The sequence below is a fragment of the Cervus canadensis genome, chromosome 12 (genome assembly GCF_019320065.1).
Source record: "Cervus canadensis isolate Bull #8, Minnesota chromosome 12, ASM1932006v1, whole genome shotgun sequence".
Classification (NCBI taxonomy): domain Eukaryota; kingdom Metazoa; phylum Chordata; class Mammalia; order Artiodactyla; family Cervidae; genus Cervus; species Cervus canadensis.
Genome location: NC_057397.1, coordinates 54,721,082 through 54,743,697, shown reverse-complemented (window position 1 = coordinate 54,743,697; position 22,616 = coordinate 54,721,082). Strand labels below are relative to the sequence as shown.

Below are 22,616 nucleotides of genomic sequence, written 5' to 3'. Positions count from 1 at the left end.
ACCCAAGAGACATGGGTTCAATCCCTGGGTTGGGAGGAACCCCTGAAGGACGGCATGGCCACTCGCTGCAGTATTCTTGCCTGGGCAGAGGTGCCTGGTGGGCCGCAGTCCATAGTGTTGCAAAGAGTCAGACACAACTAAGCAATTTTGCACAAAAAGCACATTTCATTTGCAATTTTGGTGACTATGAAAATATGAGAATTTTCTTTAGCATGTTTGCCACTTGAGTTCTACTTATCATTTTTTGTCTAAAAGCCTTTTAGTTTGTCAACTATTTTTCCTACCATAAATTTTTTTTAACATAAAAATCTGTTATATAGTAGGCATTTGCCTCTAAGAAACTTTCTGATTTTATAGTCACGCCTGATGCAGAAGTGTTAATGTAAGCTTTCTGAGCAGAAGACTTTTAAACTAATAAAAATAAATGAAAAAAAATTCCATCTGCTAATTCAGACAAACTGAACTTTGAATGATCTGCATTAATGCTTGTCTAAGCTGTTAATTGTCCAGAGCTGAATATGAGGCCTTTGTCTAAATATTCTACTGATTCTAGAAGTAACCTGAGTTACACTCTGTAATTTTGTATTTTTTTGTATTTCAAACACCAGAGAGTAATATTGTGGAATATACTTTAAAATAGTATTACAAAAACAAGAACATAAAACAAAAGTATGTTTTATTCTTGTGCCATGTTTTAAGCTTTTGACATAGGTTTCACTGTTATGATAAAAGTATACATCTTATGTGAAATTCTACTTGGAAATGTTAGTAATATGTAATTTGACAAATCTATTATGAAAACAAAAATATACAAACTTTCCTCTTTAAGAAGATATTGAAACTTTCAGTTTGAAAGAGAATAATATATGAAAGCAAAGATAACTCCTATGGTAGTTTAATCCATACTTTGTATTAAGCCTAACAATTTATAGTTAGGAGCACCTATTATTTTGCAGGATTATACTTTGACATTAATTTCTGTATGTAATACCAAAGTGCTATCATTTAGTAACTTTCATTGAATTTCATAAGAATTGTAATCTCACATTTTATTCAGCTTGTTTTTAGAATTATATAAGGCACACTAAATCTAATCGAGAAAAATTGACAAGGAACAGATTAGTGCAAAATAAATTTCGTTGTCATCTTTAAACTATACTTTTTTCACTTTGGCTGGACTAATGCTGTTTTTAGGCTTTCCGGTATTTGCAAAAACATTTCTTAGAGCACAAAGTAAAATGAAACAGTAAAATGACTTGATTAAAATGTCTCAAGTTTGTGTCTGATCTACCCATGACTCAGATTCTTCTACACTCAACATTCCAGTTTATTGTAGCATTTTCTGTTTTTCTACTTTGATGTGTACTGAGGTAAATGTAGACAGCATGACTCATTAAGGTTTTAAGAAAAAAATAAACTTCCCCAAGCAGTCCTGCAAAGGCAGAGAAATCTAAATCTCTCACCTCTGCTTTACTTTCATGGAGAAGGTGAACAGAACTGCTTTCTCTGCTGGTTCTATGACCACCAGTGATGCCTGTTTTCATATGATTTGCCCAAATCACATCAGAGAAGGATGGCTAACTTCTGTTGGAAACCTATTAGATTCAAAGACCACAGAGCAATTTCATCAATTTCAGTGTCTTAGTTGAATACAACTTTTTATTTATGTGCTTATTTTGTAAGTGATGCTATGATAAAAATAACAGAACAAAGTCAGGCTGCTTAGAAAATTTTCAGTTTAGTTTTGCCAAAATTAATGGAATGCTTTTTCTTTCCTGAACAATGATATATCATAATATGGTTTGCTGATATTTACCCAAATTCATCTTAGATATAATTACTTACATTAATATCTATAGCAACTTTGCAAAGAATAGCCAAGTATCTTTGCCCAAAGGATAAGTGGAATTTTAAATACTTAATATGTACAAATAATCCTTAGTGTGCTTTCTGAAATGCTTTGGGTGTGCTTCCTCAATCTTCAAACTCCCTCAGAAATAGAGTGCTCAAAAGTTATTTATGTAAAAAAAATTTTTAATATTTAGTAACTTATTTAGCAGTTTGCATTTTACTTTCTTACTAATTAGCATTTTAGCATTAAGACAAGAGTGGGTCAAGTTTGGCTTGTGTGGTTGAAAGTTCACTCAAGTAGGGTAATCACAACATGGTCATCCCGGCCTTGCCATAACATCTCTCCTTCAAAGTCGACCAGTCCGTGCTTCCTGGCACGCATGAGAATGCCCACGACTTTATCTGAAATACGGACATATCTGTCGAAGAGATCCCCGAAGGTGACCTGGATCTTGCCGTCCCGTCTGTGGCGAGCCATCGAGCGGATGATGAAACACATGTCCAGGATTTCTCTGTAGATGTGTTCCTCAGCTCTCTTGGCCCGTTCGGCAGTTTTGGTTCCTTCCTTGGGACGGCCGTAGCCTTCGTCTCCTTTGTGGAGGCGGGTAGACATGGCCAACTCATAATCAAACTCTTCACTGAAAGGATTGAGCTTCTGGGATTGGATATGTTCATCAGCCCACTGTTGCCATCTCCCTTTCAGGTTGCCCACTTGACTGTATTTCCGCTGGGCTTTGCAGTTGAGCTTCTCTGCGAATCTGTTTGCCCTAAAAGAGAGAGAGGGTAAAAAAAATCAAGATATTCATAATTTAACAAGAGTTGCTTTCTACTTGTACTTCTTATACAGATGCACCTTAATGTAAATCTATAAATTTTTCATTATAAAAGATATATAAACAATTCAAAAAAATAAGAGATGGAAGAAGAAAAGTCATAGACGATGCCACTATTGTTCTGAGTTTGAGATAGGTCCTAGATTCTTTTCTCTGAGTAACAATGATGATTTAAGCCCCATAAAATGATGATATTAAACTCTATTTCAAGGAAAAACTTCCTTACACAAAGGTAATGCAAATATGTGTAGTTCAGACTTGCAGGTTAGTAACATTTAGAACTGGAATCATATCAGTGTGTTAAGGGAATGCACTTTATACAGGACTTCAAGAAAGTTATTTGCCCAAAATAAGGTTTTTATCAGCCACATACTTTGTACTATTCACTCGTGTAGATTTTTAAATTATTTAATTGGAGGATAATTACTTTACAATATTGTGACGGTTATTGCCACACATCAACACGAATCAGCCATAGACATACATGCGGCCCCTCTCTCCCGGACCCCCTCCCACATCCCTCCCCACCCCCAACCCTCCGGTTGTCACAGGGCACCGCCTTTGGGTGCCCTGCATCATAAACAGCGAATTCCCGTTGGCTATCCACTGTATGTATGGTGATATACATGTCAATAATCCCACCCTCTCTTTCTCCCAGTTTCCAAAAGTCTATTCTTTATGTCTGTGTCTCCTTTGCTGCCACCTTTGCCATGTATAGAGTTTTAAATATGTATTTTTGATGAAGCATATCTATGCTCATATCTATGATGTACCACAAATTTTGAAATATCTAGTTGTATAAATAGGAGTCACTAGCTAGCAATAGTAACATTTATTGAATACTGTGTGCTGACATTCTTCTAAACACTTTCCACTAATATTTCTACAACCATTTTGTGAGATAGGTATCATTAATCTCATTTCACAGATGAGGCAAGTGAGGGCAGAAGGGTTAAGTAACTTTCGATCGCAAAGTTGTTAAATGATGGAGCTAGGATTCAAACCAAAGTAAAGCCAGCTCCAGAGCCTGTGTATAACTACCGTGAAATGCTGCCCCAGCCCAGCGGAAGAGGTGGGATTCAGACCCCAATATCTGAGGCCAAAGACCGCGCTCTCTCCGCTATGAGATGGTGCCGCCCAGCCTGCCAGGACAGTGTGAAAAAGTGGATGAGTTGTGTCTCAAACGTGTGGGTCTGCCTTTGCAGCCTGGAATGCATTTCTTATTAAAACAAAAACCATCATTGGCGAGTATAGACCTAATTTAAAAACAGCAAAGTTTGTCTTTAACAGACTTTCCTGTCATCTCTCTAGCTCCAATCTTATAAGTCAAGCATGAACTCTTGGACTGTATAAAAGTCAGAAATCTGTATTCCTCATCCCCACAAGTGACTCACCCATCCTTCTCCCCAACAGCAAGTGGCTTCATGTCTGTAAGCTTTGGAACTGGAGATGTAGGGTAGAGCTGAAATTGCTTACGTGGCTACAGTCCAGGGGGTTGCAGAGTTGGACATGACCAAGCAAGTAAGCACACACGCATACACACACATGTGAATGGCATGCGTGAATTCAGTAACCCCTCCCTGAATTCTCATAATTTGCTGGTCAAAAACCTAGGAACAAGTCAGATGTGGGTGTTCCTCACCATCCAAATTCATTTCCTAAAATCTGATCATTCAAATACAGGAAACTAACAGATACGGGTAGGGAGACATACATACTTGTATTATTTTTCGAAGAAGACTGACAGCCACTAGATGGCGAACTTTCATTAATTCCCATCCTTTGCGTCCCTAGCTTGCAGCATTCGGTTTCACTATCATAATAGAATTTAAACTAGGAGTACACTGCTGCATATAACACTACTATTCTTTGTAAACACACGGACAAAAGCATATGACCAAGTTAATTGGGGAAAATCAGCATCCAAAAACTGTTTATACAATTATTACAACTTTAAAAAATCACATATGTATGGAAGGGCGTCCCAGGTGGCCTGGTGATAAAGGATCTGCAAGCCAATACAGGACCTGCAGGAGACAGGGCTCCATCCCTGGGTGGGGAAGATCTCCTGGAGGAGAAAATGGCAACACACTGTAGTATTCTTGCCTGAGAAATCTCATTGGCAGAGGAGCCTCGCAGGCTACAGTCCATGGAGTTGCAAACAGCTGGACACGACTGAGTGACTAAGCGCACACATATGTATGGACAAGTGCTAGGAACTACACTGCCCTGAGGGAAATGCATTTTCCTCAGCCCTGCTGGTCCTTGTCTTCATCTGTGTCTCCACAGACTGTCCCTGTTCAGCTGCCCAGAGTATGGGCTGCTATATCTCATGATCAAACGAGAGTAAATACCTAGTCCCCTTGGAATGATGGCAATCCATGGCAGACACAGCCTTCAATAACAAGCCCGGTGTCATCCTGGCAGAACCCAAAGCTCATATCAAATTCGAGGCTGGAACAGCTTGCTGGAGAAGAGACTTGAACATCTCAGAAGACAGCGAAAAAAACAGCATGATTCATTAATTCATTCTTTTTGTCTCCTGAGCACCGACTGCGGTTCTGTCCTACAGTATAGAATATAATACGTCCTCCCTTTAAGGAACTTCTGGGCACTTTGAACATTCCCTCCATCCTTTATTAAAGTATGTATGACACCTACTGTGCACCAGACACATGTTTTTCAAAATTAATTTATATTTCTGTGGCCTTACTGGGTCTTTGTTGTTACGCGAGGGTTTTCTCTAGTTGTAGCAAATGGGGGCTACTCTCTAGTTGCAGTGCGTGGGCTTATTGTGGTGGCATCTCTTGTTGTGGAGCACAGGCTCTAGGGTGCACGGGCTTCAGTAGTTGTGGCACACAGGCTCAGTTGCCCCACAGCACATGAAATCTTCCTGGACCAGGGATCACACCCATCTCCCTGCATTGGCAGGTGGATTCTTAACCACTGGACAACCAGGAAAGTCCCAGACACTCTTCTAAGTACTAACTGAATATTCAGTAATGAAAAAGAATGGTGAATAATCACTAAAAGACATTCATAAAAATAAACAGAATAAAACAGATTTGAGCACATGCTACAATTTTAACTATGTAAAATGTGTATATGCACCAGGTTGAAGAAATCAAGAGTACATGCACAACTGAAATTGTTAGTCTAGAGACAGTTGACTTTTTAAAAATTTTTTTCAAAATTCTGCTGGTATTACAGTTGACCCTTGAACAACACAGGTTTGAACTCCATGGGTCCACTTACATGTGGACATTTTTTTATAGTAAATACTATAGTACCGGGCTTCCAGGTGGGGCTGGTGGTTAAGAACCCGCCTGCCAATGCAGGAGACGAGAAACTTTAAGTTCCATTTGAGAAGATTTCCTGGAGGATGGCATGGCAACCCACTCCAGTATTCTTGCCTGGAGAATCCCATGCACAGAGGACATAGAGTTGCAGAGTCGGACATGAATGAAGCGACTGAGCATGCGCACACACACACACACACGACAGAACTACAGGATCTGCGTCTGCTTGTTCTGGGGAACTATGTATGCGGGTGGTGGGCTCGGATACTTCCGGCACTTGAAAATTTGAGTATAACTCTACAGTTGCTTCCCTAGTGGCTCAGCTGGTCAAGAATCTGCCTGCAATGCGGGAGACCTGCGTTCGATCCCTGGGTTGGGAAGATTCCCTGGAGAAGGGAAAGGCTACCCACTCCAGTATTCTGGCCTGGAGAATTCCGTGCACTATATATATAGTCCATGTGGTCACAAAGAGTCGGGACAGGACAGAATGACTTTCACTTTCTACAGTTACACTGTATCCCTGTTTCCACATCCATGGATTCAACCAGCACAGGTTGAGCAATACTCTAATACACATTTATTGAAAAAAAAAAAAATCCACTTATAAGTGGACTCACACAGCTCAAACCCATGTTGTAAGAGTCAACTGTATTGATTTTATAACTTAGAGAAAGCACAGAATTGAAAAATATTCAAATTAGTATCCAGAGATAATTTGCTTAAACTGTATATTATATGGGTCTCATTCTTTGATGATATATATTTTTTTCTTTTAACTAGGAACTTTAATTCCCTGAGTGTTGAAATTCTATGTCGTTTGGGATAAGGGTCGGGTTTGGTGAGGTAATAATGCTATGAAGAAGAGAAACATCTAAAAGAGCATCTTCTAAATTTTAATGTCCATTTGTTACATAGTCAAACTATAATTTCCAATAATAGGAGAGAAGGAAAGTGAAAGAATTGGTCCTTTAAGCAAGAATTAGAAAATTGGGTTGCTTAAAAAGTACTAGAAGGAAATATACCTTAATGAATATTTAATTTTATCTATCTTGTACATGTTCTGTATTACTTTCATATTTTCAATTTTTAAAAAGTCTGAAAGGATCAGGTTTAAATCAGGATTAGTAAGTCTCAGACCCTGAGCATCTCCTTGATCACTGAATGTAGGAATCAATATACCAGCTTGTCCTATTTTTTAAATTTTCAAGTAAAATGTGAATGATAGTTCAGATTGAGTTTTAGAAAGACGACCTAGTATAAATTCACAGAAAGCAAAGAGATATTCAAAGACCGTGCTCATATCTTAGGCTAAAACGCTTCTCTGTCAGTAAAGCCAAGAACTTCTGCCACATTTCTGATGTTTCGGGGAATTTCTGAGGAGAATCTGCTCCTGTGCTTACTCTTCTCATAGGAAGTATAGAGCGAGTTACATCCACAGGGTCACATTTATCAGAAGCAGGACGACTGCATTCACAACTGTGCTCTTCATTCTGTTATCAGCCAGGTGTGGCAACCAGGCCTGTGCTTGCTGCTCTGCTCCTTGTAGACTGGTAACCGTCCTGAGCCCATGGAAGGGTTCCAAGCTCTAGAACTGGGGCAAATCCTAGAAGGCCATACTTTCCCCTTTGTTTCTAGCAAATATCTTTAATATAGCTGCACCAAAACATTACACTTTGGGAGTTTTCCTGGGATTCCATAAAGGAGGTGATGCTTGGATCTCCATTTGATTTGTTGAGTCTGTTCTCTGCTGAGAGATGAGTCTAACACAGTGGTTAAGAACACAAGCTCTAGGAGTAAAGTGATCCGTCCCTGGTGGCTCAGATGGTAGAGAATCTGCATGCAAGGCAGGAGACTTGGGCTCGATTCCTGGGTTGGGAAGAACGCAAGCTCTGGCATCACTTCCCAAGAGCATCACTTACAGGCTCTCTGATGTGGATACATTTCTGTGTTCAGTTCCCTTTTCTATAAAACACCCCCTCATGCTCAACCATGTCATTTTTATGGAATAGACCTTGGAGGAGAGGGTGGATGCATGACTTTCATTTTAATATTGTGCCATTACTGTATGTAATACACTATGTAATATTGGGCCATTACTGTAATGGGGGACAGATAAAAGTTGCTTTGTCTAAAGGACCTGGACCAAACAAGTCACATAGCTATGTAATCAAAAGACTAACTATTTTAAAAATAAAGCATAAAATGGGAATCATTTTCATAGTAAAGCCCCAGTTAGTAAAATTCTTTTGGTAAGAAATATTTCTATTTTTTATCAAACCTGAGTTGTTTGTCTCTGTTATCCATTGGACCACCCAGAAAACTCTTTCTGCTTAAATATCCATGACACATCATTTTCTCCCTTTTAGTGGATATGGAGAAAGAATGGTGCTTAGAATTAAAATTAAGTGAACAAACCCCCTCCATATAGGCTTAGTCAGTGATGCCACGATCATGTCTCCGGCAGTATGTGAGCATCCCATCAGGCTTCTGCTGTAGTTTCCCGCTCGCATTACTGCTGACCCTCAGAGCTGCTGTTGCTGCAGACAACATTCTGGTACCCTGCGTGCTCTAAGCCTGAGGGAGAGGAACCCAAAAGAAGCAAGGGAGGGATTTCACTCCCATAGGTAAGTATGTAGGTTTAGTCACTCAGTCATGTCCAGCTCCTGTGACCCATGGACTGTAGCCCACCAAGCTCTTCTTGTCCATGGGATTTCCCAGGCAAGAATACTGGAGTGGATTGCCATTTCCTCCTCCAGGGGATCTTCCTGATCCAGGGATGGATCCCGGGTCTCCTGCATTGCAGGCAGAATCTTTACTGACTGAGCCACAAGGGAAGCCCTATTCCCTTCCCCAAACCCTGACAGCCAGTCTCCTAGTATCTTGTAGTGCTGAGATGACCAGGGCTGGCCCCTTGCATTATACAGAGCACAACTCTGGGCCCATCACTTTACATAATTGATACCAAAATAACTCTATGGATTATCACAGCTATTTTTTTTTAGATGAGAATGAAGAAACTTTAGGATTTGCCCAAGTAACCAGTATTCCAAATCTAATTGTCTCTGATTCAAAGCCTGTGTCCCTCTCTAGCATAGAGAAGGTATGTTTTGGGGAACCATGAGAAGGGTCCAGTATGCACGTTCTCACTTTCAGGTGAGACAGTTTATGGAGTAGTGGTCAAAAAGGTAGGGTCTGGATCCAGAGTACCTGGGTTTTAACCCCATGGGCAGTACAGTCTTATACAAATTCCTTAATATTTCTTTGTCTCATGTTCCCATCTATCCAATAAAGATAATGATTATGCCTATCCCGTGAGAATGTTGTGAGGATTAAATAAATAAACATATGAAAAATTCTTAGGTGCCAAAGGAGAGAACATATGTTGGAGACTGGTCCCAGCTGTCATCTCCCTACCCTCGGCCAATTCAAAAGACGCTGACGGGAACATCTTAATTGTGCTACCCTCGGTTTTTATTCTGTTGGGTTCTATTATTTCATTTTCTAGCATGCATACCTCCTAAATCCACAAGGCTAAAATTTGGACTATGGTTCCATATGATCTGGTAGAATAGTGATTTCTGATTATGAATTTCTATGTGACTGTAAGCAGAACACAAATCCAGATCTCTAAGTGTATCCTCAAGGTGCTAAGTGAGAAGTAGCATCATGTCTGGTTTCAAAGCGTGGTATTTGGAGATGGGCACGCATGTCTCAGATCACTAACTTGCTGAGTGAACTTTCCCTCTGAGCTTCAGTGCTCTCATCCCTAAAATGAGATATTACCAACTTTATTGTGAGAGTTCAAAGGACAAAGCAGGTAAAATACCTACGTGTGTGTGTGTGTTAGTCACTCAGTCGTGTCTGACTCTGTGACCCCACGGACTGCAGCCCACCAGGCTCCTCTGTCCATGGGATTCTCCAGGCAAGAATCCTCCAGGGGATCTTCCTGGCCCAAGGATCAAACCCAAGTCTCCTGCATTGGCAGGCAGATTCTTTACTACTGTGCCACCTCAGAAGCTCTCTGGGAAGCCCATAATAGTACTAATTCTTTCAAAACATCTTTAAGGTCACAAACTGTAAGGCAACTTTTTGTCAAATAAGGTTCCCAGTTTTGTTCTTTACTGATTGTTCCATAAAAGTTGAAAAGCACACCTTCACGTATAACTGTTCCCAGAGGGAGTCAGCTTGTAAGCATTTCATCACATCTGAGATGTTCCCCATATTTTGATATCCTGTGGTTGTAGAGTGAGAAATCCTGACTTTCTGTTCTGTGGAGGGAGAGTTACTGTCTTGAAATAAAGCATGTGTTTCTTGTCAGAATAAATGTATCAGTTTGAGTCCATGTGTGTGCATGTATTGGTGTGTGTGTATGCATTTAACAAAGCAGGATTGTGGCGCTGGTGGTAAAAAACCCACCTGCCAATGCAGGAGACATAAGAGACTTAGATTCAATCCCTGGGTCAAGAAGATCCCCTGGAAGAGGGAGTGGCAACCCACTCCAGTATTCTTGCCTGGAGAATCCCATGGACAGAGGAGCCTGGGGTCCAGGACCCCAGAAACACATGGGGTCACAAAGACTCGGTCACATGACTGAAGCAGCTTATCACGCATACACAGCACATAAGCATTGTGATATTTTAATTGCCTGACTTTAATAGCATTTCTGCCTTTGTTTATAAATGGAAAGACCTTTCTGAAAGTTTGAAGAATTGCTAAATAATAAGCTCTCCATGAGGAGTAATAACTTCCATATAGTGAGCTTATGTGCAAGTTCTTGGCAGCTTTAATCTCAGCTACTTCTCTCAAAACAGCAGAATTTATTTGCCATCATTTTACAAAGGAGGAAATGGGTTTAGAAGAATAACTGGCTATTTTGTGTGTGTGTGTGTGTGTGTCTGTGATGAGAACACTTAGGAGCTATTCTCTTAGCAACTTTCAAGTGTACCCCAGTATCCTTAATTATAGCCAGGGCAGAGCTGGGATTTGAACTTGGTCTGTCTCACTTCAGAGGTGGTTCTCCAGTCAGACAGCAGCCTCCCACCTGTGTCCAGGCTCACAGAAATCTGTGTTCCATGGGCACTATTTGGGTAGATGTGTCTCTTGATAATATTACATACACTGACTTGAGACAAGGGAAAGATCTCTTCCCTCAGTCTACCAGGAAATACTGTTTTTTCTGCAGAAAAAAAATAAGCCAATCCTTACTCATTATAGCACTGACTTCAAACATTACCCCGTAGCAGACACGCACCTCCGGTGGCTTCATCTTTGTTGTGGCTAAACCTTGAGGGTTCAGAATAGAGGGGAGAAACCAAAGGGGGTGAGCCCTTGGCCCGGAGGTCCATGAACCGGGCACTGTCCTCTTAGCCCAGGGGCGAGCCTTCGCCGAGCCCCGGCTGCCAGCCCTGTCGGTGAGTCTCGCCCTGACTCGGGCAGGGCTTCCCTGCTCTCTGGGATCCCTCAGCTGCTCGGGGCGCGCGGCAGGCGGGGTGAGGAGCTGAGAGAGGCGTTCACTTACTGGGAGGGCAAGGGGCGTTTGATCCTGGCCACGGCCTCCTGCTCTCCAGCCGGCTCCGGCCTCTCGTCCGTCTCGCCTCCGTAGCCACTGTCCTCCGTGTCCACGCTGTCGCTCCGGCACTGGGGCTCCTCCCGCTCCATCGCCTTCCAGCCTCTGGTCAGCTCGGTCACCAGCCTGGCACACTTCCTCCTCCGCGTTGGGGAGCCACGGCTGCGGAGGAGCCTGTCCACGTCGCTCTCCGGCTGCCCGGCCTCCGGCGGGCCGCCCTCCTGCTCGTACCGGTGGCTGAGGTGGCCCAGGTCCCCTCCTCTCTCGTAAGCCTTGCTGACGACCGTCTTGGTCACCTCTTTCCTTTTGATAGGAGAAACCGCGGTGGCTTCCTCTGAGCCGTGCGCATCTTCTCCACATCCCTCTGGCTTCGGGGAGGAAGGCTTTGGGGCCCTCTGAGCTTTCCAGTGGGTGCGGGCGTCTGTCGCTGGTCCAGAAGTGTCCGGTGAGTCCTGGGTGCCCCCTGGCATCCAGCCTGCTGGCTCCTGGGCCTGCCTGATGCTGTTTTCGTTGGCCCACTGCTGCCAGCCTCGGGCTAACGTGATAACCAGGGCGGCTGTGTGCACCTTCCGGAGGGCACTCTTGGCCGGCCCATCGCCCCTTTCCTTTTCTCCCGGAGCCATGCCACCCTTCTCTGCTGAGAGCCTGGGTACTAGCTAAAATGAGTGTGGACCGGTGGAGGGCCCGGGATTTAAATAGAAGCGGGGTGTGGGGTGGGAAGACGGTTTGGTGACCGTGGAAACTATGTGAAGCTCCTCTTGCCAAGATGCGGTGCCTTCCCCCTGACGGTGCGCTTTTTTTAAACCCTGACGGCTCCAGTTTCATCACAGCAGAGGGACGTCTGTCTTGGTAAAGGACAGTGATAGGATCCTGCCCTTTCTTCTCCAAGTGCCAGAGTGGAAACTACTAGATCCGATCATGTGCTCAGACTTAAGTTTTTCTTGACCTTAAAATATGGTCCTACCATTTATAGGAGCATAAAATATGTGTACAAGTTGTGCTGGGAACATAATAGGCTTATTTCCATTGAAACCCCAGCAGTCCTCGATACAGCTTTAATTAGTCCCATTTTATGGCTGAATACAGTGACGCATAACTTCCTATAGCTAATAATATCTAAGACTGGAATCCAGATGTCTGATGCAAAGCATGTGCCTCTTTTCATCCTTACTCCTCAAAGGCATCCTATTGCCTCTTTCTTTTGTCTTCAACTCTATTTGATGTAGACCTTAGAGGTCATCTCATCCAAGCTCCATTTACCAGATGAGAAAACCGAGGCCCAGATAAGAGGGGAGAAAAGGGCCTAGTATTCTAATTGCAAGTTTGAATTACTTTATAGACAAGTCGTATTAATACACAAGACAACAGTCAAAATTTTGGTCCAATTACTTTTTTAAAAAAATCTTTAAATTGAGACCTACAAACACAATGAACTTCAGAGACTGCTATTGCAACAAATCTTTTCAAATATTTTGTTAAATAAGACTATTTAAAGACAAAGTAAATGTTATCAGAAGCAAGCCTCACTTGGCTGTTTGTTTTTAATAACACAAACTTCCTTGGCATAAATTTAGGTTCATGCAGAAAAAGCCATACTTTCATTTCTGAGAGCAAAGACTGGAATATAGTTTTGTTTTTTTTTTTTTAATAGGACTGGATAGATGGGTCATTTGTACAGAGAAAGAACTATCTAGGACGTGTCCTAAACCAGATAAAAATGTGCAGGGGTCAGCATTGAGTATTTCTTAAAGTAAGACAAGTAGAATTTTTTTTCATACCACAGTTCTATAGATTTTTATACTTTCCTCCAATCTTGACATGCAGTTAAACACACTAACTGAAGATTGCTGTCCAAGAGCATTAAAAAAGGTAAGAACTGTAATTACTTCTGAAACTGAGACAAATTTATTTTTTTAAATGTTGTCAATTTTTCGTCCTGTAGGTCATCTACCTCCTAAGATTAAGACAATTGGGAAGATGACTTAATACTCTATCTAGAAATCTGTCAGATGTTTTCACAGTTCAACAGCATCTGATAATGTTAACTGTGGTCCAACAATGCAGAGACAAAATCCCAGTTGATTAATTAAGAGGAAACTGGATCACATGAAGAGAAAACTATGACAAAGATTTCGATCTGAGTCTGAAACTTCTGGCATTCTTTCTTGGAATGTAGACACACTGCAGGCTGTTTGGTTCCTATTAGATTCCCTTCACCCACTTGGAATGCCTTGGGAAAGGAATGGGGTTCCTCAGAGACATCCATGCACTCAACCCAGGATCAGGCTGATTTATCACTCTCAAAGGAACTTTTCTGCTTCCCTGTCCACACCTGTTCCATATTCACTTCTTAAAGGGGGAGAATGAAAACAGCAAAATGTTAATAGTCTTTCACATATTAATGGGCATTGCAGCTGGCTGCCTGGGGCTTACAGCTGTCAGCAGATAGTCTTGGCAAAAACCAGGGAACTCCTAAAAGAATCTGGTCATTCCTTCTGAGATTTTACTTCCACGGCAACTGTGGTCCTTCATTCCTGTGGTTCTTCATTTATGCTTCTTCAGAAGAGAGTGTAAAATCGCTTTCCTCCTCATGTCTGCTTTGGGCATTCCTTCCCTACAGAAAGGTCTGTATGCTACCTACTACGTCTCTTATAAGAAATGTTTTATCTTCCTTCTCAACCTAGATCTAGATTCTTGAGTTCAATATTCTTCTGCTTTAAAAGAAGGTATAAAAGAAATGACTATAAAAAAAGACAAAGATATAGTGTACTAAGTAGTTTACATTGTGAGTTTCCTATAAGACATGAGATTAGAAACTAGGTGAAGATGTAGACCTGATTAATTATTTACCACCTAAGAAATTTGTGGTGTGAATGTGTTTTATAAAAAATATTAATTATTATTTGATGATATGGGTGATACTAGGGAAAGGAGGGAGTTAATATTTATACACTTCTCTTCATGATATGCTTAGAAATCAGGTAAAGTCAGCTATCATCACCAGCGATATAATCTTACTAAAGAAACTTTAGAAACCCACATTTGCTCAAAGTTCATATGAAATAATAATTTCATTGATCCTTTCTATGTAAATAAATAAGTCCTTTTCTTGTTTAGTTACAGAAAAGTGGGAATGAAAAGACTTTAATGGACATCAAAAAAAGGCTTTTGATTTCAACTGAATTTACTTAACTCAGTGCTCATGGAAAGAATATAAGGGACCACCTGATGGTGGTCCGTGTGAGGAAGGGTGTGAAGATCAAAGCAGAACTTACTTTCAAAGTCTTCCCGTCTAGCCAGGAGAGAGTTGTGCATACAACTGCCTTTAACAGTTTGGGGAGAGCTGCATTAGAAATGGGGCTTCTCAGGTGGGCTCAGTGGTAAAGAATCCACCTACCAGTGCAGGAGATGCAGGTTCAGTCCCTGAGTCAGAAGATCCCCTACATAAGGAATTAGAAACCCACTCCAGCATTCTTGCCTGAAGAACCCCATGGACAGGGGAGCCTGGTGGGCTATAGTTCATGTGGTCACAAAGAGTCAGACATGACTGAGCAACTAAACATTAGAAATAGAAAGCTTTATTGAGCACAGGTGAATGATTTTATTGGGAAGACTTCACAGAAATGGTGGTCCTTTATCTGAGCCCCTCAAAATAAAACCTTACCAGGGGGAGAAAGGGCACTCCAACCTGAAGAAGTGCTGTGAACAAAGTTATGAAGTTATGGTGTGCCTTGAGACCTTCTCATGCCCAGCATACAGCCATAACCTCAAACACCTGGAGGATCACACAGGTCATTTAACACATGAGCTAAGTTGGGTTGGAGCGCAACTGTGGGTGTGAGGCCATGGGAAACTGGTGAAGTAATGTCTCAAGAGAAGACATCTGGGTTTTTACATGCACTCTCCCAATTCTTCACATGGTGAAGAATTCTTTACATGGTGATGATTAATACACACAACTTACACACAATATAGTACAAAGTGAACCTACACAGTTCTTGGACCAGATTCTGTGTGCCCCCAGTTTTTGAACTTTAGAGAAGAACATACAGTGTTTATGGGGTAAGGACAAGAGGCCAGGGCGCATTTGAGAAATAAGTTGGAGCTATATTTTGAAGAACACCTTGCTAAAGAATCAGTATTTTATCAAATGAGACTCAATGCATCATTAAAAAATTTTAAACCTCAATGTGATATCAAATTCGCATTACCAAATGGTCAAATCAAAAACCAGCGAAGTGGGGTGTAGATTTGAAAAAGACTAGACTAGGATAGGGAGATTGTTTACAGGGGTTATGAAAATAATCTTGGAAGGAACCATAAAGAATGGTTCTTAGAGAAGGATCTGAAAGAACGGAAGAAGGTCTGGGAGACATTGAGGGTCACAGCAGACTCACTAGTTGCCATGGGTGTTGGGGAATGATCTAGAAGCTTCAGTTTGAGTGACAGGTGTAAGGAGGTGGCATTAGCTGGGAAAGGACTGGAGGTGGGGAGGATTTGTGGTGAGAAGGAGTTTCCCTCTGAAGTTGCAGAAGCGCTGGGGCGTCTATGTGGAGACGTGGAGCAGTGAGGGGAGCCGAGAACATGAGCCCTGTGGTTGGGTAAGGACCAGGTGAAAATCCAGACTGCAGGTTAGCATGTTATCTAATTTTTCCAAGATTCAGTTTTTTCATGAGTATCAGAGACTCTACCTCACAGAGTCGGTGTGAGAATTAAGAGTAACACACGTGAAGCACTGAACACCATGCCTGGCACGTGCAAGCTTGATAAGCAGCTATTGTTATCATCTTGAGGTTGAGCCATGGAGTTAAAGAATTAAAGCTCCGTAGATAATTCTGTGTGACCCAGGACAGGAGTGATACTGAACCCCTGGTCAGGGTGCATCTTCAGGTGGGAGGGTCAAGTGGGGTGACTGGTAGGGACTGGAGGCTGCAAAGCGAGTGCTTATTTATAGTGTTTTATTTTAAGGTAATTTATAGTGAGGCCTTTAAGGCAGTGTCTGAAAGGTTTCCCTCAGCCTGGTCGGGGGTCAGATGAGGTCTCAGTTACTTGGTAGTAATGACCAAAGACTTGAGCACAGGTGCCTTCCTGGAAACTCCTGGAATATGGAGCTCAGTGGTTTCCAATCACTGAGGATCACATTAGGGTCTTAAGCATATTAGGATGACCTGTGAAGCTTTGAAAACTAGAGCGAAGTCAAAATGGCTACACCCAGGAGCACAAAGGGCAGAGGGAACTCTCGTGGTGGCTTTGAAGACCAGAGGAGGCAGCAACTGCTGCGAGGAGAGCTAGTAAGGTACTGGCATTCTGGGAAAAGGGTTGCAATAAATGGAAACCCATGAAGCAGATGATATTGTTAAGGAGAACTTAACGGCTATCATAACCAGAAAAATTAACCAACTTCCAGAAGCAGAAAGGAATCTGCTTGAAATAGAACAGCATATATTGGACTTAATACTGCTCTCTGTGGCCCAATAGCAGCTAGTCTTTTTCAATGTATCTTACATGTGGCACAGGCTCCTGTAGCTGCCGCCTCACCAATGGCAGTGATCCCACTTTTGACGGCATGTGTATCTTACAGAGTTCTGTTAGTTTACCTTTGAATACAGGTGATTTGCATTGTGAAACCTGTGCCATAACATGAGGTGGATGGGGTGGTCTTGTTTTTGGTGGCCTGTTTTCTTGGCTAACCCTGTGAATGGTGGCCTAGCAGCCAGGTGTAACTCAGCCTGGGCTACCCGAGAAAGGAAACATCTTAAATGATTAGATGAGGATTTCTAAGCCTATCTTTAGAAAGACGTTATTTCCCATTTGGCTCCAGCCTGGGTTTGCAGCATACTTTGGGTTGAGATAATATAAACTACTGATAAAGGCCCTTTGGTTATTTGAACTTGTCCTAGAAATTCAGTGCTTATTGAACAAATCTGTACACAAAGATAAAATTATTGGGGGGGGGGGGAATTGCACCGAGCTGTCTCTGGAGACGGGTCTTGCTTGGGTAGGGAACCTAACCCACCATCAGGGCTGACAACCCTGCTGCTAGCTTCTAGAGGCTGTGGGGGCCAGTAGACACTCCACATGCAGGTCTCGAGGGTGTGGTGACCAGTAGCCCAGGTATGGGTTCAGACAGATTGTTTTTGCATTCTGGATCTCCATTCAGGATCTGTGTACCAGGAAAGTTGACTTCTCTGAGACTCAGTTGCCTTTTCTGAAAATGGCAGAAACATGCCTTTGCCCAGCACTGTTTGTGTGTTCATATGAGATTGTTTGTGAAGCAATTAACACGGTGCCTGATACACTGCATAAGAACGCCATGTGGAAGTGGTTCACAATGTTCTTTACACTCTTACTGAGGCAAATGATGCCACCTTCTAAATAAATGAGCTTGATTCACAGGCAACACATCAAACCTCAGTACTTATAATACTGCATAAACTTTTACATCATAAACAATACTTTACATACATTGCCAGAGACCAAAGAAAACTTTAAAGGACGCATGTCACAAAAACCATGATCAAACTATAGCCATATTGGTTTAATTTAGGAAACAAACACATAAATGCTTATGATAGTAAGTCTAAACGGTGGTGTCTCAGAAACTGGCCTTGTAATTATGACTAAATTCACTCTTCTTTGAATAATAGTTGTTCAGTCTTCACTATGTTATTAACGCTAACTTGGTTCAATTCATGCTTAATCTATTAACTCCAAACTGCACAATTTAGAAGTGTATCTCATTAAATTGAATAACACCCTGAACTGACAATACCCATTAAAGTATAATATTTCTAATTGCCCTGATCTTTCAGTATCATAGAGTCAACCTACAGTTCAGTGAAAGTAAAGTGAAATCAACAGCTGGTTTGGTCTGACCATCCCCCACTTAATTAGTGCGATAGCTCCTTAATATATCTCACTCCTCATTTTGTTCTATGCAAATCCATCTGTACACATCTCCCTTGTTTACCTTAAAACTCAATTCATGTCTCACTCAGCTGATCAAAACACTCTAACCGCTTCCCAATACCATCCAGGAAAAGTTAAAAGGTCTTAGCGTCATAGTCAAAGCTTGCTATCATTTGCCTTCAGTTTTTACTCCTTTCCTTTATAGTTTGGATGAACCTGGAATTGCAACTGCAGAAGCCTTTTTCTTCCTATTTTGGAAGATGTATGATTGAACACGAGTGCATATAGAGGAGAAGCTTTGCCTATGCTGAGACGATTCGTTTAATTTTTGCTGTTTCTACCTGTATAAATCTTCTTTGTCCTGGACTTGGTGTGAGAATTAGCAGTGTAATCCAAAGTCTTTTATAAGCTGCAAAGGGTGATAGGAGACGAATCACCATGCTCAGTCTTGTCTGTCTTTCTTCACCACTGCATGTGTGCAAGCATGCTATATTGCTTCAGTCATGTCCGACTCTGTGTGACCCTGTGGACTGTAGCCCACCAGGCTCCTCTGTCCATGGTAGGAGGAGACAGGCAAGAATGCTGGAGTGGATTGCTGTGCCTTCCTCCAGGATATCTTCCTGACCAGGGATTGAACCCGTGTCTCTTAAATCTAACCTGAATTGGCAGGTGGGCTCTTTACCACTAGCACCATCTGGGAGGGCTTTCTTCACCACTGGATAAGATAGTACTATGCCCATCTCTCTCGCTTTTTTTTTTTTTTTGATGATCCAGCGGATGTTAGCAATTTGATCTCTGGCTCCTCTGCCTTTTCTAAAACCAAAGAGCTGACTCATTTGAAAAGACCCTGATGCTGGGAAAGATTGAGGGCAGGAGGAGAAGGGGACGACAGAGGATGAGATGGTTGGATGGCATCACTGACTCAGTGGACATGGGTTTGGGTGGACTCCGGGAGTTGGTGATGGACAGGGAGGCCTGGCGTGTTGCGGTTCACGGGGTCGCAGAGTCGGACATGACTGAGCAACTGAACTGAACTGAACTGATGCCCATCTCTGGGTGTATTACAGCTCTGCACGGGCTGTTGTGTTTAAAGCTCCACAGGTGATCCTCGTGTGATTTAAGATAATGTGATCCTTAGGGATAGGGATTATAAACCACTGAGCTCTGTAATACCCCCGTCTCTGAGTTCCGCTGGTACCACCTATCTCTACCTTACTAGGTGATGTCTTGTGCACCCATGTAGTCACTAAGCACCACGTGTGTGCTATGCAGGGGATGGGTGTCAAGAGATAAATCTGACTAGTGTCTGCCCTAATGAACCTCACAGTAGGACGTGGAGAAAGTGAGCAATTGGGTGTTATCATTATGACATAAGGGTTATAATAACGATGTATCTGAGGTCATAGTAATATCTTTGGGATTAGGGAAGGCCTTAAAACGAAGATGCTGCTTGAGCTGAGCATGATGGGTTATTGTCCAGTGGGAGGAGCTGGGCGAGAGAGTAAGCCCCAGAGAGAAGCTCTTAGATTCAAAGTACGGAGAAGGAAATAGCATGTGTTACTGAAGTGTTTCCCTGAAGAGTTTCCCTACAAACTCCAGACTGATGGGGTCGTCTTTCTTTTAAGAACCAAAGGAAATGATGTACTTCCCCCTCCACTCAATGTAAACAGAGTTTAGTGGTCTATCATAGGAATCTTTTCAAGTAAGAGTGTGCATGGATGTATCCAAAATGTGACCACTTCTCACCATCTTTACTGACATTAGCCTCCCCATCTTCACTCACCTAGTAGCTTTCAAGCCACCATCGGCTCTTCTGTCAATCATTGCATTGTCTCCTTAACTGGTCTCCCTGCTTTCACTCTTGTCTGGTCCATTCCCAACATTAGTCAGATCCTTTAAAAACCTAAGTCAGATTATATCACTTTGCTGAAAATTTTTCTATGTTTTTTTGCTTCGAAGCAAAAGTCAAAATCCTTGCAATGGTCTGCAGGGTCTTCTCATGCTCTGCCCTTGTTAGGCCCCCAACTGTTTCCCCTCTGACTCTCCTCCACCCATTCTTCACCCTGCCTTGGCCACTCTGATCTCCAAACTGTCACCTGCCCCTCGACATGGGCACTTGCTCCCTTTGTCTTTTTAAAAGTACTTACATTTAATATTTGGCTATACTGCATCTCAGTTGTCTTAGTTGTGGCACACGGGATCTTTAGTTGCGGCATGTGAGATCCAGTTCTCTCACGAGTGATTGAACCTGGGCCCCCTGCTTTAGGAGCACAGCGTCTTAGCTGCTGGACCACCAGGCAAGTCCCTAGTTCCCTTGGTCTTCACCTCCTTATTCCCCACCCTTGGTGTCATGGCCTCTGTATATTCAAGCAGCATAATAAAGTCTCTCTAAACAAAAGGGGTTCTCCTCTTAAGAGCACTGCTAACTTCTGCTGCAGTGGAAACCAGAGAAGGAAGTACAGTGACGTTTGTAGCTGGAGAGATAAGTAGGATCAGATTGTGGAGGAACTTGAAAGCCCTGATAAGAAATGTAGATTTTATCCAAATGTTGTAAAGCTTTAACCTGAAGAATGGCATGATCAGAATTGCATTTTAATACATTCACTTTGTCAGTGGTATGAAGAATAGGGGCTTCCCTGGTAGCTCAGCTGGCAAAGAATCCGCCTGCAATGCAGGGGACCTCTTTCGATTCCTGGGCAGGGAAGATGCTCTGGAGAAGGGATAGGCTACCCACTCCAGTATTTTGGGGTTTTCCTGATGCTCAGTCAGTAAAGAGTCCACCTGCGATGTGGAAGACCGGGGTCTGATCCCTGGGTTGGGAAGATCCCCTGAAGGAGGGCACGGCAATCCACTCCAGTATTCTTGTCTGGAGAATTCCCATGGACAGAGGAGTGTGGAGGGCTACAGTCCATGGGGTTGCAGAGTCAGAACCAGCTAAGCACAGCTCACATGGAGAATAGATTCAAGGATGGGGTGTGGGCAAGAGAAGAGGCTGAGATCATTTTTATTCTTTTATCCTGAGGAAACCCCTGCCAAGGGCAGGATATTTGGGGGTCTCTATAGGCTCTCTGGAGAAGCAAATGGCAACCCACTCCAGTATCCTTGCCTGGATAATCCCACAGAAGAAGGAGCCATGAGGGCTGCAGTCCATGGTATCGCAAAGAGTTGGGCAGGACTGAGCGACTAACACACATAGGCTCTCTGGCCTCTCCCCCATTCGCTTTAGACTTTTCTGATATAGAAGTTCCAGTCGATTAGGTTCATTAACTAGTTGAAAGTAAGGCAGACCCAGATTATTTCCACCCCTCCTGCAAGGAGAGTGAAGGGGCGGCCCCACCCACCAAGTCTGGTTACTATGGTGACAGCCTAGGATAACCTAAGTGCCCCTCCCTCCCTCCTCCCAAACCGAGAACATTAATTGCAGGTGCTGACTGAGCCAAATTCTAGCCAATGGACGGCTGTTCCTGCTTTTGGCCACCCCCCCCACCCCCCCAGGAACTTGTTTCCTGAATCTGGACTAGGGATTTCTGGTTCCAGGCTAAGTGTGTGGGTGCTGGGCAGAGGAATGCCGAAGTCTAGGTAAGAGTTGATGAAAACCTACTTTGAGATAGCAGTGGTAAGGTAGGAAAGGAGGGCATAAGTACTACAGGTGAAATTAAGAGGTGAAATTGATAGAGCTGATCACAATGAGATGTTAGATGTGAAGGAAATGAAGGCATTTGGGATGGGCATAGCCTTTTTGGCTTGGGTTTGTAGGTAGATGGTGGTTTGATCCCTAAAGAATAAAAATGGTAAGGGAATACTAAGCTTGTGGATTGGACAGATACTAAGTTTTGGACATGTTAACTTGGAGATACCTCGGAGGACATTTAGGGTAAATTATCTAATAGATGGGGATTGGAGCTCAGGACAAAGGTCTGGGCTTTTTTATATTTAGATTAGGGGATCATTTCAGATCAAGGAGACTAAAGGGATCATTTTAGATCAAGGAGACTAAGGTCATGCCAAGTCACAGAGCCAACACGAATTAACAACTGGATCAGAGTCAAGCACTCTGACTCCAGAATCAGGGCTTTGAATGGCTCTGCTCTGACACAGATTCAGTTCCTCCTCCTTGCTGTCTACCCCCACCTTCAAGGACGGGACTTCTGAAGCTTG

The 22,616-nt window shown here is 42.7% G+C and overlaps 1 protein-coding gene and 1 pseudogene across 1 annotated transcript; one reads left to right on the top strand and one right to left on the bottom strand.

Moving 5' to 3' along the window:
• Window positions 1-1,627: 1,627 nt before the first annotated feature.
• Window positions 1,628-12,230, bottom strand: ABRA (actin binding Rho activating protein). The gene is made up of 2 exons (XM_043484006.1): window positions 11,502-12,230; window positions 1,628-2,618 (listed from the first exon to the last, which is right to left on the bottom strand). The coding sequence occupies exons 1-2, from the start codon at window positions 12,170-12,172 to the stop codon at window positions 2,141-2,143; spliced, it is 1,149 nt and encodes a 382-aa protein (XP_043339941.1). The 5' UTR covers window positions 12,173-12,230; the 3' UTR covers window positions 1,628-2,140.
• Window positions 12,231-16,877: 4,647 nt separating this feature from the next.
• On the top strand, window positions 16,878-17,577 carry LOC122450948 (annotated as a pseudogene).
• Window positions 17,578-22,616: the final 5,039 nt, after the last annotated feature.

Coding starts and splice junctions, on each gene's coding strand:
- ABRA (XM_043484006.1), bottom strand. CDS start 12,172: ATGGCTCCGGGAGAAAAGGAAAGGGGCGATGGGCCGGCCAAGAGTGCC. Junction 2,619..11,501: donor AAACGCCCCTTGCCCTCCCA/GTAAGTGAACGC, acceptor TCTCTCTTTTAG/GGCAAACAGATTCGCAGAGA.